This window comes from Tachypleus tridentatus, chromosome 13, assembly GCF_004210375.1.
Source record: "Tachypleus tridentatus isolate NWPU-2018 chromosome 13, ASM421037v1, whole genome shotgun sequence".
Taxonomy (NCBI): domain Eukaryota; kingdom Metazoa; phylum Arthropoda; class Merostomata; order Xiphosura; family Limulidae; genus Tachypleus; species Tachypleus tridentatus.
Window position 1 is genome coordinate 219,530,484 of NC_134837.1, and position 19,189 is coordinate 219,549,672.

At 35.0% G+C, this 19,189-nt stretch overlaps 1 protein-coding gene across 4 annotated transcripts in view; it reads right to left on the bottom strand.

Annotated features, from left to right (window-relative positions):
• The window catches only part of LOC143239616 (uncharacterized), a 111,953-nt gene that overhangs the window by 51,799 nt on the left and 40,965 nt on the right, over positions 1-19,189 (bottom strand). For 2 of the 4 annotated variants that reach the window (XM_076480896.1, XM_076480897.1), the window contains exon 2: positions 9,131-10,222. In XM_076480896.1, the coding sequence (XP_076337011.1) occupies positions 9,131-10,222 (1,092 nt within the window). Of the gene's footprint in view, positions 1-3,909; positions 4,281-4,328; positions 5,500-9,130; positions 10,223-19,189 lie in introns of those variants that run through there. The other 2 variants (XM_076480898.1, XM_076480899.1) reach the window with 2 other exon arrangements.

Genomic DNA, 19,189 nt, shown 5'->3' on the forward strand with positions numbered 1-19,189 from the left:
CTGAAATAGCAATCAAGCCATGAACAGTTGCTATTTTACCACTAGGTGGAGTTCTGATGTAGTTTGAGCAAGATAGCCTTTTTATAATATGAATCTGTGAAAAGAACGTTCTAGTGTTGCTACTCCACTTCACGGACTTACAGTACACGGAGCTGAGTAAAATCAAATCAAAAACAAGGACTGCGTGAAAAACAGCAAATCTAAACCAGTGACTAACGTCAGTTATAACCAAAAACAGTTTGAAAAACACTGCATTAGTTTATATCCTACACTACAGCCTGTACCTTGTATATATATATATATATATATATATATATTGTGTTTCTCAGATCCTCGCAAAATTTTCATGATAAACCTCAATCAGTTTGACTTTAGAAGCCATATTTTCACGCCCCAGTTGCCAGATATTATTTAACGAAAGAACTATTACTTCCATATAATAAATTATTCTTACAACAAAAACTAGTAGAACCGTTTTATAGATACAGCAGCAAGAAAAACAACAACTCCGGAGTATTAAGGTCACAATTATTTTGAGAAAGTAATAACAAGTACTACCAATAGTCTAACCACACTTTAGTGTTGCTTTGTTCTAAATGTTAACAGAACAATCCAGTCATTTTTTAAAAATATTTTTTGGAGAGGTGGCTTAGATGACGAGATAAGTTGTTCTAAATATCGTAGGAGGACAAGTTACGAATACCGTGGCCTGATTCTACTTGGCCAAACCGTGATTGATTCGGTGAAAAAAGCGACAACAGGAATACGAAAACTGTTTACAGTTTAGCACAGCTTAACGAATATTTCATTTAAAGAATATTAGGTACAGCTTGCGCATTCATGATTTATTAAGTGTTTTTTTTGTGTTCATATTTGGTTCACTTTTAGTAATACTGTACTAGACCAATCTCGGAACAGGTTTTCCAGAGAGTAAAACATTGACTTTTCAATAACAAACGAATCAGACGTTCCGAAATTCTAAAATTTTACATCACTAAATTAAATATAAAATAACAACATAGAAACTGGTTATTTGAAACAGCTTACTGACTAGTTAAAGATTTAAAACAATAGTATGCAAATTCAAAAAAAAATATCTATATTATTAGTTTAACAGTATCGAAAGGCGAAGAGAATAACCAATCTACTAAACCAATCAAGACGGCCCGGCATGGCTTGGTGACTTGGGCACTTAACTCATAATCTGAGGGTGGCGGGTTCGAATCCTCGTCACGCCAAACATGATTGCCATTTTAGCCGTGGAGGCGATATAAAGTGACGTTCCATCCCTACTATTCGTTGGTAAAAGAGTAGCTCAAGACTTGGCGGTGGGTGGTGATGACTAGCTGCCTTCCCTCTAGTCTTACACTGCTAAATTAGAGACGGCTAGCGCAGATAGCTTTGCGCGAAATTAAAAAAACAACAACCTAGAAACGGTCAAGTACAGGTGTATTTACGTGAGACAAACCAGAGCTGTTAGACTGGTTTTCTCAATACATGTTAAACTGATCTATGATGGATTTAAGGTTGTATGGGCCCAGAGGCTAATACTTTTTGTGGGCCTTACATCTCATGATAGAATAAAGCTATCAGTGGGGCCCATTAAGACCATGGGCCCTGAGGTTGAGCCCCTCTAGCCCCTACCTACATACGCCCCTGCAATTGATAAAGATTTGTTTTCTCAAAAAGTACATATATTACACACGTTAAACTAAAAACAATGGATTTTGTCAACTAATAGTAAACTAATAAAACTTGGTCTTTTAATACATGTTACTCATGATAAACTAATAAAGACTATATTATAAAATACATATTGTGTATTAAATACACAATATAGAGACTGTTTTTTTAAATACATATTACACATGGTAAAACTATAAGGGCTGTTTTTCTCAATACATATTACACGTGGTAAACCGATTGACTGGCTTATCAAATGGCTTAACTAGCATTTTTTAATTGATTTTGCTGTGATTACGTACAGCAAAGCTAACAACTGATGATAAATACGAAAAATTTTAGTTGTTTACATCAAAACACAACACACCAAAGAAGTCACTAGGGGAGTTTTATTCCTGACGTTCACGTATGTTATTTTACTTACGTGTTAGTGTTTTGTTTGTCGATTTACAATTCTGTTGGTTCAAGTCGTGGGCATAGGGAAAAGCTTTCTTGTAATTTCTGTTGTTTTGAACCCACTCGCTTCGACTGTGAGGCTGGAAAGTCGCGTAATTAAAGGGATTAAGTGACATTTTCTGTAATGTTTATTTTTATCTCTCCACGAAGTACTGAACATATACACGAGTGAGTATAGCACGCATATTTAAACGATCAATAACGAATGATTTATTCTTTAAATACGCTTGTTTTTGTCATATTTACAGGTTTGGTTGTTGCTAAGCCCAAATCAATACAATGGACTATCTATGTTGTGACCACCACGGGAATTGAAACCCGAATTTTAGTCGTAAACACTATATTTACACTCTTTCTAATCATTCATATATATTAATTTTGGACAAAGAAGGAAGTGACTGCATTACACCACATTTAAGCACAATGTCTTTATATGTTACTTTAAGTTTCTATGTGTTTATATAAGAACCTAAAACAAACAGTTAACACTTATTATTTATAACACCAAAACACCAGAAAGGAAGCATTGTATCGTGTTTTTTATCGCCCCTCATTTTAAAAATCCTATGCACAATAGCGCTACCTATTCAGTGCATTACGAATAAAAGTGAGCTTCAGAGTACTACATCCATTATTCTAAACATAGAGACTACTTCTCAGTTATTGTTGTTTTACTCATTAAAACATGTTCATATGCTAATACATTAACTTGATATACTTAAAAAAAACTTTGTTGCTGTAGAACTACTAGATTTATACAAGAAACTTGAATGCGTTTCTTTGTTTAAATGTTGTCTGGCACTCAAACTGATATGAAATGCATTCGATTTCAAAACCATCTCACTTACGTTTAAGAGGAAGAGATGAGAAAACTAAATTTCACGCCTGTGGATATCACTGTTAATGTCCAACAGGCTCTAGCACTTTTCTCCTACAGATGTTTATTATCGCATTTTGTAGATACAACCTTCCATGTAATCTAAGCCCGACCATTCAGATGAAGCTCAGCCATTACATGGACAGAGAATGGGTGAACAGCAGAAAAGATAGATACCCTTTGACCTCACGTAAGTGACAGTTTTAGGTCTGAGCTCTAATTCAAGTAATGATAGAGTTCGAGTGTGCTGTAATAAAAGGTGAAATGAATTTGTTTAAAAATACATTTATTTGAAGAAGACCTATAAGTTCTTGATGTAAAATATAACTTGAAAAAAGCAATAATTTCATTCAAACTTGTGAAGGAAATATAGAGGAATTTTGTTTTTACTTTCAGCCAAGTAAAGTCATGTCTGTTCGAAATAAGGCCCGGCATGGCCAGGTGGATTCGACTCGTAATCTGAGGGTTGCGGGTTCGAATCCCGTCACACCAAAATATACTCACTCTTTCAGCCGTGGGGGCGTTATAATGTTTCGGTCAATCCTACTAATCGTTGGAAAAAGAGAAGCCTAAGAGTTAGCGGTGGGTGGTGATGACTAACTGCCTTCCCCTAGTCTTACACTGCTAAATTAGAGACGGCTAGCAAAGATAACACTCGTGTAGTTTTGAGAAAAATTTAAAAACAAACAAACAAACTGTTCGAAATATACAAACATATCTACATATTCATTATTAAACTTTAACCATATTATCCTTTTCTGTTTCATTAAGATCAGAATAAATAGGAAGTGATGATGAAAGAAATATTTCAATAATTTAATCATACAGATGGTAGTAAATAAACATTTCAGACACATATTTTACAAATCCCTCTGTATGGATTATTAATATTCATGTATACATTCTGAACATCAAGCACGTATTCCGATCGGTCAAGTGTAATCAATAAATTGTACAACTCTGTTGAGAAAAGTTCGAAATGTTATTTTAACAATTCTGTTTTCAATTCACCAACGACAGTCCTTTGGAGAATTTTAAGATTATTTTTTAAAACATATATTATTCTACTTTAATTAAATAAATAATTTATCAACTTATGTGGAGAAAATTCGATTGATGAAAAAGAAAAAAACAATATAATTTCAACATGTAATATATAAATGTTCAGGTCAATTAATTTTCACTGGAGCTTTTGAAAATGCGTTGTTGTTCTTAAGATCAGCTGCAATGCTTAGTTTTGGGAAAACAATAATACACCATTCATCTGCAACGTTGAAAAGGTTTAACATATTAATTGTTGTGTTGCTGTATAAACAACAATAGATAACAGTACGTGTTAACTGTTATAATAAGTTGCTTGAAGCATAGTATTCAGGGATGGAAAACATAAAACTATGAAGATTTAAATAAAATAATTTTTTTCAGTGTTTGAGCTAATAACTGGAACAGGAGGACGTAAGATGTGTAAGAAATTATCATGCTATAAACAATAATCATAATAATGTGTTATTGTATTTTAAATAAAATAATTTTTGTTTTGTTTTTTCTGTTACACACTTTCATTATTTCTTTGATTCCTTAATTAACAGGCTTGATTAATGTTCGGTAAAACTTCTTGTGATTGGTTGAAAGTAACAAGGACCATCATTGCACAGATCTCATAATAATGTGTATATTTATCATTATTTTCATAACACAGATCTCATAATAATGTGTATATTTATCATTATTTTCAAATTTGAAATGGTTCACTAAATATTCTAAAATTGGGAATAAAAATATTTTAACGAAGTTTTACTATTAGCAAGAGGAGGAGACTTAGATTTGTAATACATTTAAATAACCAGGCAAGAGAACACACTTAAAATATGATTGTAATACACATAAATAACCAGGTAAGAGAACCCTTAAAATATGACTGTAATACACATAAATAATCAGGCAATAGAACATACTTACAATGTGACTGTAATTCACATAAATAACCAGGCAAGAGAACACACTTAAAATATCACAGTCTTAGCTTATTCAGTGGAAAGTTTTAGGTTAACACTAGATAGCTTTAAAAACACACTTGTTTGGTTTTATGAGGAAATGAATAAATAGTCAAAAACCATTCTTATCTTGTAGTTAGGCCTTTGTTTATAATTAGTACAGTTTCTTCTTCTTTCAACAAAATCTGATATGTTCGCGAAGAGATGAACGTAAAATTATTTAAATGTTCACAGAGTCAACATGAACTGTTCGCTTGTTTCCTCATAGATAAGCTTGCAATGTTTTCCAAAAACGTTCGAAAAGTGAAACAAAAACAATTTCTACGTATATAATTATACTCTGTAAAATACAATTTTTTGACTTGTTCTTGATCACTTAATACCCCATTCCATAACTCTCTTAAACACTGTCTGCTTCGTTTTGCTAAATTAGGTCACCAACCTTTACTTTATCACGATAAGTCAGACACTCCCCCGCCAGAGACCAGTCTGCAAAGGTAGTTTTTTATGGATGTGTAAGTTTTATGAATAGTTTTATTTACAATGATAAAGATAAAATGCAGTTTCTACAAAAAGAAGAATAGAATGTTTGCTATAATGTTTGTTTAGGGAGAGAAATATGGAAATATTTTGAGTCAGTCAAGAAACATGTCATGTTTGAATTCACAGTTTAGAGCATAGCTTCATTAGAGAGAGAGATAAAAGCATATAAATATAACAATTTATTACAAATAAAACTTCTATTAAGATATGAGGACTAAAAATTGCACTTTTGTAATTGTTTCTACATTCCTCTCTCGATATCAAACCACTGATGGTCGTACACAGTAGCAGTGTCTGCACGTGAAGAATAAATAAATATTTTAAATAAATGTTTTCATAATACTCTTACGTTTATGTTTCCAACATTCTGAGACAACACGTATATTAAGAGAGTGCAGTTTGTCTCTGCAAGTGAGCCGATGCTCTGTTCGTATAATCTTTAAAGTGATTTTCTGAAACAGTCGTTTCTCGACCTGCATACATTGACTCACACACATACTTACCTTTGTCTAGTGCGTAGAAGAAAAGAGCAGAATATTCATCAGTACTGTTTACATAACTGAACACAGACCAACTGTACTAGTAGAAACAGCATTCTGGTCCAGAAGCCATACTTACTGTATGTACTTGAAAAAATAATAGTTGTATCACTTACATTAAACCAAACCTGCAATTTAGAAGTAAGTATGTAATGTGTAATACATCCCATTAAGACTAAGACGGTATATCACAGTTTCAAATACGATATAATGATAGGGTATAGTCACGATACTTGAATGCAGGTAAACATGGCTCAGAAGAAGGCTGTTATTCTATCGTGAACGAGGATGTTTTTTGTATTGTTTTAAAGCATTTCGTGACTCACTTCTGCTTTCGTAAAGATGTATATTTATAAAGGATGACTCAATAAACAAAATTCGCTAAAAGGCAAACATTTAACTTGAAAACTACGTTTATGTGAATCAGCTGTGATTAGAATACAAAGATGCTGCTTAATGTTCAACTACACATTTTTATGAACAACAAACTTTCCCATTAGCTGAGCTATTAGAGGATTTTCACTCACCATTCAGTAAACACTTTTCTTAAAATACTCAACCCGATGGATTCCCTGTATCACAATAAGATAAATAATTATTTAGTGACCAGAAGAAACCTCTGAAACTTGAGGAGTTATGTTATACCTGTTGGTCGTCAGAACAACTGACTCAAAAAGCAGGCGAATCCTCGTTAGAAAAATATTACATTATTTACTTCAACTTTGTGATTTCACCTTACAGATGGATTTAATATTTGTTTTACATAGATATGTTATGGAAAACAAGTAAAAATATTAACATATTAGGTCACCTTTTAAATAAAAAGAAACGTGGTGATAAAAAAGATAAATTAATTTCGTTTTTAAACCAGTGTTAATTATTTACTAATTATGTATACTCCATTTTACTTATACAGTAATTACATGTCATTTTTTGTAGTTTTATCAACCAAAAAATATAATTATTTCACATTATTATCGTCGAAACTTAGGATTTTGTTAAACACGTCACATTAATTTGTAGTTTTTACTGATCGAAAATGTTGAAAGAGCGGGTCATTACAACTAATTAAAACCTACTGATTCGTGTAGATGATGACCCGAAAGTCACTTTTCACAAGTGAAATGTGGGATAATTAAGCATTTACTCTCCTATTACAACAGTCTCGTACCACTCGTACACGAGCGTTTCCTGTACTCGTTATAATTCCAGTTAATAAATAAACTGAAATTAAAAGTTAGTGTCTGCTATAACTAGTAAATTTATTATACATTTCTCGGCTTCTTAGAAAACAACTACTTGACGCGTTAATTGTAGAACTAACATGTATATACAGTCATGTGAAAAGTTCGGACACCCTATGAAAGCCTGTGTATTTCTGTAACATGTTTGGATATATAGATATTTAATCTCAATTTTAACAATACTGACAGATTATAGGAATATAACTGAACAATTAAAACTGAAGAAAAGACTTTTCAAGATCTTCTGTAAATGAAATTCTACAAAAATGCATATTCTAACTGAGGAAAAAGTTAGGACATCTCCACACCAGGTGCACATGATTAGAAGAAGATCGTTACTCAACATTTTGAATGAGGTTGCCCTATTTAAACCTCAGACATTTAGTTTACTGTGCTTCTGACTGTTGAAGTGAGAGTGAGCACCATGGTGAGAGCAAAAGAGCTGTCTGAGGCCTTCAGAAAGAAAATTGTAGCAGTTTATGAGTCTGGTAAGGGATTTAAAAATATCCCAAAATATTATGAAATCAGCCATTCCACTATTCGGAAAATAGTCAACAAGTGGATGGCTTTCAAAACAACTGCCAACATGCCCAGGTCTGGTCGTACAAGCAAGTTCACCCCGAGAGCAGACCGAAAGATGCTAAAAGAAGTCTCCAAACACCCTAACATGTCATCACGGGGCCTACAGCAGGCTCTGGCTACTGTTGATGTGAAAGCGCATGTCTCTAGAATCAGAAAGAGACTGCACAAGTTTAACTTGCATGGGAGGTGTGCAAGGAGGAAACATCAAGGCCAGACTGAAGTTTGCCAGAGAGAATGTAGACAAAGACCAGGACTTCTGGAACAATGTTCTTTGGACAGATGAGTCCAAAATTGAATTATTTGGACACCAGAACAGAGGACATGTTGGCGTAAACCAAATACAGCATTCCAGGAAAAGAACTTCATACTAACTGTAAAGCATGGAGGTGGAAGTGTCATGATTTGGGGCTGCTTTGCTGCAGCTGGACCTGGACAGCTCACAATCATAGAATCCACCTTGAATTCTACTGTGTATCAGAGGGTGCTTGAGGATCATGTGAGACCATCTGTACGAAAATTAAAGCTGAAGCAAAACTGGATCCTGCAACACGATAATGACCCAAAACATACCAGTAAATTCACCAAGGACTGGCTGAAAACTAAGAAATGGAGAGTCCTAGAATGGCAGAGTTAAAGCCCAGATCTTAATCCCATTGAGATGCTGTGAGGTGACTTGAAACGGGCTGTACATGCAAGAAACCCCTCAAACATCTCACAGCTGAAAGAATTCTGCATTGAGGAGTGGGGCAAACTTTCTTCAGACCAATGTCAGAGACTGGTAGATAGCTACAAGAAGCGTCTCACTGCAGTTATTTCAGCCAAAGGGGGTAACACTAGCTATTAGGGCGAAGGGTGTCCTAACTTTTTCCTCAGTTAGAATATGCATTTTGGTAGAATTACATTTACAGAAGATCTTGAAAAGTCTTTCCTTCAGTTTTAATTGTTTAGTTATATTCCTATAATATCTCAGTATTGTTCAAATTGAGATTAAATATCTATATATCCGAAAATGTTACAAAAATAGACAGGCTTTCATAGGGTGTCCTACCTCTTTCACATGACTGTATATATGGAGGAAGAGTATGAATCTATCTATCTATATATATATATACAACTTAATATCACGATGATACTAGAAAATCACTTTTGAAATAGACATTCGTATGATGCAGAAGCAGTTGTAACGCTATTGAAAATAAACAAAATACTTACCCTATCTTGCCTTAAAATGTTGGCACCCGATCTGCGTAACAGTTCCCTTCGTTTAATTCTACCTTTAGTAGCTCCGCGTTTCTTGAAGGCTTCCGGTTTATCCGTATTATGTATTTCTATGTTCATTTCACGAGAGCCGTCTTGTACTGGTTTGTGAACCCAATCTTTCACTTTGAACTTTTCAAGAGTCGGAACAACAGTCACTTGCTCTTTCGGAGAACTCAGCTTATCACCAAATGACTCCTCTGATTCTAATTTTTGACAATCATATGTTATTTTACGGTATTCTTCATCTGGAGCTATTTTGTCCAGTTTAAATGAATTTTCCATTGAATTATTTAAACACGCAACGCCATGCTTCTCATATGTCGGATAAGTGTCTGTTAGCTTCCCACAAGACGTTTTTCTAGAATCGGACAATTCTTCTGCCACATTCTGTACGGTTTTATCTACTTTATCAATAGTACAATAATCAGAGAGATGCTCGTGGCATATCTCATCCCTGTTCAGTTCCGTTTCATCCGAAATCAACGTCTGGTGTCGAACGACTCCGACAGATTGAGGAAGTACGGACTTTCCAGCTTTAATAATTCTCTGCTGGAAAAGCGGTTCTTGTGAATCACCCAAACCTAAACAGTTATCGTCTTTGTTAACGAAACATGGTTTAACTGAGTAGTTGTTTGGTTTGCTTTTATCTATATCAGCATTACGCTGAATACATTCGTTAGCAGTTGTTTTAAAAGGTTTTTTGGAAGTTGATCGTAATTCTGTTTCTGGGAACTCTATCCTAACACTCTGGCAGAATTTCTCTCTTTCGGTTGGCCCAATCATCTCGGGGAGTCTTTCGTTATTAGTCTTGCCTTCTACAGCATCCAAATCTGAGGAATTATCGCAATCAATCCACAAAATGTCAGTCAAGTGTTCACAGCCGAGAAGTGATTGCGAGTTGTCTTGTGCCTTGCGAGAGGATGACGAGCTAAACTCATTCTGAGTTGCGCTGTTGTTTGGAAATAAAACGCATTCTTCTGTAACAGAATAACTCACTGTATCTTGTGTCTCAGGATCGTTACACTGTCCGTTGTTGGAAGAAGTCTGAGGAAGGATATATTAAAAATTAAATATCACACTGAGTTTCTTAAAAAAACTTGAAAGCGTATTTTAACAAATACAGAAAACAGATATTTCAGTTTAAATACAACATCATCATAAAATAAAATAAACTTGCTACCACCAAGTATGGCACTTAAATCGACTAAAACAAAATTCTTTAAATGTGATTATTCAAAGGATGTGAAATACAAGGGTTATCTGCTCTAGCTATCCTTAAGTTAGTAGTGATAAACTAGAGGGAATATAGCTAGCCAAAACCAACCACCGCTAACACTTGAGCTACTCTTTAACCAAAGGAAAGTGAGATTGACCGTCACATTATAACACTCCCACAGTGGGCATGTTTGATGGCAGAGATTCGAACCTGCATTATTCACCATATAAACAAATATTTTATGATGTTTTTTTTTTCATTATTAGGTTACGAAAGATGTGACCATGATAATGTTCTTTGTTAATAAACATAAAAGTAGACAATTGTGATCGAGTGGTTTTAAGCTTTCGCATTTACCGTTGATACACGGGGAGAGGAAGCTTACCCTCATACGGTTAGTTGTTGTAAGACTTAAGCTTTGTTTGTCCGCGATGCACGTGGATTCATATCATCTTGAGTGTGCACACACATTTTAGAGTGGCGAGAGTAAGTTCTCATAACAGGTTCATCGAAATAAATTTGAAATTCAGTTCATAAATAAAAATTGGAGCCTCTTGGTTAATTCTCCAAATATACTGTTTTGTTTTTTGTCTAAAGAAAAACTACACAACGCAGTAACTGTCTTCTGCCTTTTGCACACTCGTGTATATTAAGTTCCAAGTATACAGGTAGCTTATCGTCTTCAATATCCATAATTTCCGAAAGACATCTCTTTATTAAGATACGAATAGTACACCTTGTCCTTCTGAACAGGCACACCAGTGTCGCTATTATATTTTCCTATTAGAATCATTAATTGTGTATTACATGAATAAGATAGAATTGTTATTCTAAGATTGTCTTTACAATTTCTTTTCATATCATGAAAAAGAACGAAATCGAATTCTATTATCATTCATTAAATAGATTGTACCTCCTTATTGTATTACCGTCACCTTCTCTTTTAACTTTACGTCTTCCTATATATATATATATATATATATATATATATATATACATCTACATTCATTTTGTCTTCTCTCTTTTCCTTTAACTCATTCCTCCTCTTGCTCTATTTTTAATTCAGTGTGAGCGTGTGCCGACATAAATCAATGTTTTACGTCACTAAATCACATTCCTTTAATCGATTTGCTTTGCATCAAATTTAGTTATAGCAGTATATTCGTCTTTCATATTTTCCAGAAAGAATCAGTGGAACAAGAGGGATCTACTTATATACTGACTCCCGCAGTAGCATCAGCTGCAGAAATCATACGCCTCTAACTAAAATACATGTGTTGTACTTGTTTCCAGCACGGTACACATGTATCGAGTAATTTCATAATGCAGTCTACATCCATCAATGTATGTATTGATGTACACGTGTATCACAGTTATTATTGTTTTGGTATTTTACTATCCATCTATCTATCATACGGCTCACCATGTCAAGCTGATTAGGGTGCTCGATTCGTAAACTGAGGACCGCGGGTTCGAATCTTCGTCACATTTTCAGCCGTGGTAGTAATGTGCGGTCGATGCCACTCTTCGTTGGCAAAAGAGAAGCTCAAGATTTTCGGTGGTTGCTGAATAGCTGCCTTCCCTCTAGTCTTACACTGCTAAATTAGGAACAGCTAGCGCAGATAGCCTTTGTGCAGCTTTGAGCAAAATTAAAACAAACAATCTACCTTACATTTTACCCAGGGATAACTGTAGTGTACAAACTCCTCCTAACCTTCAATGCATGCTATTTACCAGGGGTAGGATAAATGTAGACCTTATTTTAGTTAATATACAATTTCAGTTTTTACTTAATATTTTTACAATACATACGCAAATAGATAAAATAATTAATTTATATCACATTATGTTCGAGTGCTGTAACTGTTAAAATATCATAATATCTTTCCTGCAAAACAACAATGACGTCACAAAACAGAAAGAAATCGTGTAGGGGAGCCGTCCCCCTCTGGCTCACTGGTAAGTTTGCAAGCCTACAACTTGAAAATCGGATTCTTATCGAGCAAAAATAGCTTACAAAACGAACTTATATATATGTATGTATCTATATACATCCGAAACAATAATATTAATTAATTTTTAATCACTTACTGGACGTAAAAATTATCATTATACACGTAACTTTTATTTTTATTTCAGTTTTGCGAAGATGGCAGCTGGTTTTGCGAAGTCGTCATAGTTTATTCTATCTTTAGGTTTCAATACGTTTTCTGACCAATTGATCAGCATACTTCACAAGCGAAGAAAACTCGAAAGCTGTTTTCATATTTTTTTACTTGTCACAAAGAACGATTTGAACAGACGAGATGAAAAACAAATTACTTTAAAACTTTAGACAACCAAATCAATTCATTTTATATTTTGCAAACAATTTATGGTATGCTACGAGCCTTAACTGCTTTGTGCCACAGGTGTTGTACCCACCTGGCCAGTCATTCATAAACTGAACACAACTGTGTGGAGTTCACTGCGTTTCCTGTTTCCTTATTTCTAGTATGCCACTTCCTTGATTTTGAATTGTCACCGTTAAATAATTTATATAAACAACTACGTGCACACTGTTGTGCCATTAAACAACTACACTATAGGCAACAATTACTTTAAACAGGTTGTTATACAAGCCTACATTGATTCATCAAATTAGCTTGTGGCTAGGGCTGTGGAGAACACATGCACATGCGCACTATATGAACCGAAGAATACAGCCGAGAGACAGTATCTCTCAGCAAACAAGCGTTATCAGTTCACAGAAAGAAAAAATACAATATAAATTACTCTGCATTCCAATAAGTGATACGACGTGTCAAACATTGTTGCGTATTAGAAATTCGAATCGTCATTTTCAGTTTGATACAATACACCGTTAACAAACCATTATCTTCAAACATTTTATCTCGCTCTATTCCCCCACACTTCGGTCGATTCGTTGTGGTCAAGCACAGAAATATATGAAGAAAGTCTAAGCAACTTATTAATCGTAATACCTAAAAATACCACTTTGAAGCTTGGAGTCCGCATTAATTATAAAACCAAAACAAAACATCAGACCAAGAGAAACGATATAACAAGAACCAAACAACACAAATATTACAAACTAGTCTAAAATATTATTGGCTTTTGTTTATATGCAGAACTTAACTCTACAATGTGATAGGGATACACTGTCTACCATATTTAACCCTAGTTCACTTGTTTCATCTGTTGTGATTGGAAATAAATAGAATTGAGTGTTTAAGCCCACAGAATCGCTCATCAAAACCATCTTTCACTGTTTGCAGCCATATATGCCAAGGGAGGAATAAGTCAAAAATCAAAAGAAATAAAACAAGTGGGTAATTAAAGTAAGCTGTAAAGGGTTTTAAGACAAACCTTACCGGTTATTAAAGCAGGTAGCAGAGGGTGTTAAGACTAACCTTACCGGTTATTAAAGCAGGTAGCAGAGGGTGTTAAGACAAACCTTACCGGTTATTAAAGCAGGTAGCAGAGGGTGTTAAGACAAACCTTACCGGTTATTAAAGCAGGTAGCAGAGAGTGTTAAGACTAACCTTACCGGTTATTAAAGCAGGTAGCAGAGAGTGTTAAGACTAACCTTACCGGTTATTAAAGCAGGTAGCAGAGAGTGTTAAGACTAACCTTACCGGTTATTAAAGCAGGTAGCAGAGAGTGTTAAGACTAACCTTACCGGTTATTAAAGCAGGTAGCAGAGGGTGTTAAGACTAACCTTACCGGTTATTAAAGCAGGTAGCAGAGGGTGTTAAGACTAACCTTACCGGTTATTAAAGCAGGTAGCAGAGGGTGTTAAGACTAACCTTACCGGTTATTAAAACAGGTAGCAGAGGGTGTTAAGACAAACCTTACCGGTTATTAAAGCAGGTAGCAGAGGGTGTTAAGACTAACCTTACCGGTTATTAAAGCAGGTAGCAGAGGGTGTTAAGACAAACCTTACCGGTTATTAAAGCAGGTAGCAGAGAGTGTTAAGACTAACCTTACCGGTTATTAAAGCAGGTAGCAGAGAGTGTTAAGACTAACCGTACCGGTTATTAAAGCAGGTAGCAGAGAGTGTTAAGACAAACCTTACCGGTTATTAAAGCAGGTAGCAGAGAGTGTTAAGACAAACCTTACCGGTTATTAAAGCAGGTAGCAGAGAGTGTTAAGACAAACTTTACGGGTAATTAAAGCAGATATTTTACCCTCCATAGCGGTCTATACTGGTAGAATTTAAAGTGCCTTTACACTTGGCAGAAAATACGCTTCGTCAGTCGACGAAGATAAAAACGTTTCTTGCGCCTGATAACCACGACGTCTTGAAATGTCAAGCTATGCTGACCACGACCTGTCACAGTTACTTATGTACGTCTCTCATGTTTTCAGCTACAACAACAAAGATTTTTCACGAGCTGTCATGACAGTGTTAGCAAAATTTCATTATATGAAGCCAGCATACTTATTAAGCACAATGACGAGCAATATTTAATAACTTTTATAACCCGTGGTTAGTCTAGGAGAGATGAGCCTGACGAATTGCTTTATCATATAACACTGAAGGTAAAATAAATCTGTACCAGTCAATATTATATTAGTATGAGTCTATACAAGGTTGACGATAGTTATATATTATTACATCATTGTGAAGTTATATAATACTTATGTTTTTATAGATGATTATATCAGTATGAATTATGTAATATTGAAGGTGTTTCTGTATTATTTACACATTTAATTAGACTTCCTAATTCACCACATCACTACAACTTAGGCCCGGCATAGCCAGGTGGTTAACGCGCTCGACTTGTAATCCGAGGGTCGCGGATTCGACTCCCGTTGTACCAAACATGTTCGCCCTTTCAGTCGTGGGGGCGTTATAAAGTTACGGTTCATCTCACTATTCGTTGGTAAAAGAGTAGCCCAAGAGTTGGCGGTAGGTAGTGATGCCTAGCTGCCTTCCCTCTAGTCTTACACTGCTAAATTAGGGATGGCTAGTGCAGATAACACTCGTGTAGCTTTGCGCGAAATTAAAAAAACAAACAAATATTATAAAGTAATGATTCTTGGGTGAATTTGGAAGAAACCTGAATGTAAATTAAAGTTTACTTCACATGAATGAAATGCCAGTTTGTGTTTTTGGCGGTCTTTTCATATCAGCTGGAACGGAATTTTTACTTTTTTACTTTTGTTAAAATGCTTTAGGAAAGATTTCAGGCACTTGTTTTGTGTTTCATCAGTCCACGATACTTACATGGTAATCATTATTGTTTAACTAGGCTTTTAAGAGAATGTAATACGGACGGATATAGGTAATTTTACAAACATTGTTAAGTAGATTATGTGGGATAGGAAAACGTGTGATCCTTGTGGATGACGTGTGAGAAAGAGCCAGAAGCACCAGTGACACCAGATGGTGCTGTTGTTGAGCTATGGGAAACAAAACTCTGGGGATATGAGAAACTGGATGAAAAGAACGATGCTAATTTTTTATTTTTACTAATTGAAGATCTTTTCATTCATCGCTGATGTTGTATGTTTTCGAAAATAAATATTTGTTTATAACAACAATAAAATAAATCGTCAAATGCTTAAACCAAGTAAACGCGGAATGAATTCATTACTTCTTGTCACTAGCGTTAATGTTATTATATATCGTAAATTTGAAAGAGATAAAGTAAGGATTCCCTAGCTGTGGTCACTAGGTACTCGCGTTACAAGCGCTCATTCTAGCTTTCACTACTACACTTGGCGTGCTTGTTTTGTTGGGATTTAGTGTGTATGCGAAGAACAAGGTTACACAATGATTTATATGTGCTGTGCCCACCATGAGTATCGAAATCCTGTTTTTCACGTGTTAGCTTAAAAGCCTTCAGACTTTCCGCTGTGCAACCAGGTGGCTAATTTTTTGGAAATTACTTATCTTAGCGGCGAATACGGGAGAAATATAGGTAAACGTATATTTATTAAAAAAAACTGTACGTTCAACTTGACATTATATTACTAACAAAAACAATGTTTCAATTTTTTATACTTTTTCGTCTTAATGTTGGAGAATTATGTTGAAAATTCTAAATTTTTCAGAAAACTGCACGTGATTATAGAATTTAAAGTATTTAAAGCACGTGAACGAAGTGATCTATTTCTGTTCTAATAGTACATATTTTTCAGATAAATAAAAACACAGAAATTCAAATACAGAGTATGTGTATGTGTGTGTTTTTAGTAGCAAAACCACATCGGGCTATTTGTTGAGTCCAGCGAGCGGAATCGAACCACTGATTTTAGCGTTGTAAATCCGAAGACTTACCGCTGTATCAACGAGGGACCAGGTGTAAAGTAATATCGTACATATTTTATGCATAAGAAGCATATAATGTAAAACAGAATAATACTACAGTAAGTCTTGGAACTCCTTGTGTTTGCCATGGCTACAAACTGTTTAGTTTGATCAGAATAAGGTCGAATGTATTTAATTTTAAGAATGTTGCATGCTCTTCTGACGTTGAAAAAGGAAACAAAGCGTATTGTAATATATGCTCTTTCCAAGGCCGAAGTCAATACAGGAAGATTTTATGATGACCATTCCATCAATGAAAGGTCGAAGAACATTAACTACTTCCTACCTACAAGATTGTTGAAGTATTTTATAGAATTACTATTAAAACAACTTTCCACGAAACAGTTTTCTCCATCATAAAATCAGCTTTCCAGAAAGCTTCACCAACTTCACTGTGACAAGGGTTTATAACAGTTTCATATTTATATCTAATGGGCTTCTTTCTCTAATTCAACTTCTTAAGAAACAAAGAATACGTTTCAGCACCTTGAAACAACAACAATCATAATTTATTATTCAATACCATATTGTAACTATTTGCACCAGCATGATTTTTGTAACACAAGAAAAAATTATTTGTGTAATTGTATTCAAAGGTGATAAACTTCATAACTGTATTCAAATGTAATTAACTTCATAACTGTATTCAGTGGTGATAATCGTCATACATCTGTTGAGAGGTAAGTGTTGTCATGAAACAACATCCGTCATGCTTACAAATAAAAATTCTTTAAGTATTTTCAGTAACAACCAAGTGATGTTCTTCAATTGTAGTCGTGATGGCTGACATAAAGTAGTTCAGGAGTACTTGAACTGAGAGTGAGGGGCGCACTAATCCAGGAAAGCTGCAGAAAAGCGTAAGAGGGCGTCAGCAAATTATAGAATACTGCCATTGTAGTCAGTATTTATGGACCTGTTTGGTGGGTGGGGTTTAGTCAGGGTGCAGAACTTTATGTGTTGAGAAAAATTTAGAAACCCTTGATTAAATTCACTGGATAGTATTTCTGAATGGTAACCACGGTTTTGAATCAACTTCAGAAGAAAGAAACGGTCTTTGTTTCTGGGGCAAACTACGCAATGGAGCATTTGCGCTACCAGCTATGAGTGTCGAACCCAAGTTTTTTTTTAGCGTAAAAGCTCCTAACAGCTTTTAAGGAAGGGGAGAGACAAATTCTGTTTGTTTTAGACCAAAGTCACGCAGTAAGTATTTGCGCTCTGTCCGCCGAGGGTATCGAAACTCGGATTTTGATGCATTTGTCCGTAAACTGTCCCATGTCCCAACGAGAAATTAAAGTTTTAAAACTGCAGTTGGCAGGGTGCAAGCTTAAACATTTCTTAATATCTCTGAAAGCGTGTTAAATAAATACTCGTGTATCTGTTACCGAACACCAGGTGTCACACTTAAAAACTCGAGAAATAATTAACCTAATTTGATAGAAATGAAACAGTACACTCACATGTTTCGAAACATATTGGGTAAGTCTGCAACACGTACAACTTATCCATATTCATTCAAGTGACTACATATTAATAATAGCATAGTTTCTACAAATTCTAGTTGTCAGTCTGAAACTTCTTAATCATTCCATGCACGTAAACACACATTGAAAGAGAGTTTATTACGTTCGTTTTAGGTTTAAAAAAACAAAGTGAGCGTGGAAAACTAAAACCCAGTTTTTCGTTTAACTGGATAAGGGAGAAAATTTAAAAGAAAATTTTCTTTTTGAATTTCGCACAAAGCTACTCGAGGGCTATCTGTGCTAACCGTCTCTAATTTAGCATTATAAGACTAGAGGGAAGGCAGCTAGTCATCACTACCCACCACCAACTCTTGGGCTACTCTTTTACCAACGAATAGGCGGATTGACCGTCACCTTATAACGCCCTCACGGCTGAAAGGGCGAGCATGTTTGGTGCGACCGGGATGCGAACCCGCGACCCTCAGATTACGAGTCGCACACCTTAACACGCTTGGCCATGCCGGACCTACAAATTAATGAACGAAGACAAACTTAAATATAAACCCTCTATGCTAATATATTATATACTTTAATATATGGGTATGATAGCAGCGATGGGCAGAATAGAAATAGCCCATTTTGTAGGCTTGTTCTTAACAATCAACAAACAAAATCTCGATAATAGTTTAGAAATCAAAAATAGATAAAGTATTATGTTTTCAGTTTTTTTCACACATTTTAGCAAATCACGTAACTTATTATAATTAACAATAATCCCTTCTTAGCTGTCCTGATATAAGCTTTATTTTTATTTCTTGTCTCTTTGTGTGTTTGCAATTACGCACAAAACTACACAATGAGCTATCTATGCTCTTCTACATGGATATCGAAACCTGGATTCTAGCGTTGTAAGGCCACACATAGCGCTGCGCCATTGGTAGGCTTATTTCTTGTCATTGAAGATCAGTGGAAATGTCACAGATAAACAAGAAATGTGTAGAAATATGACCACG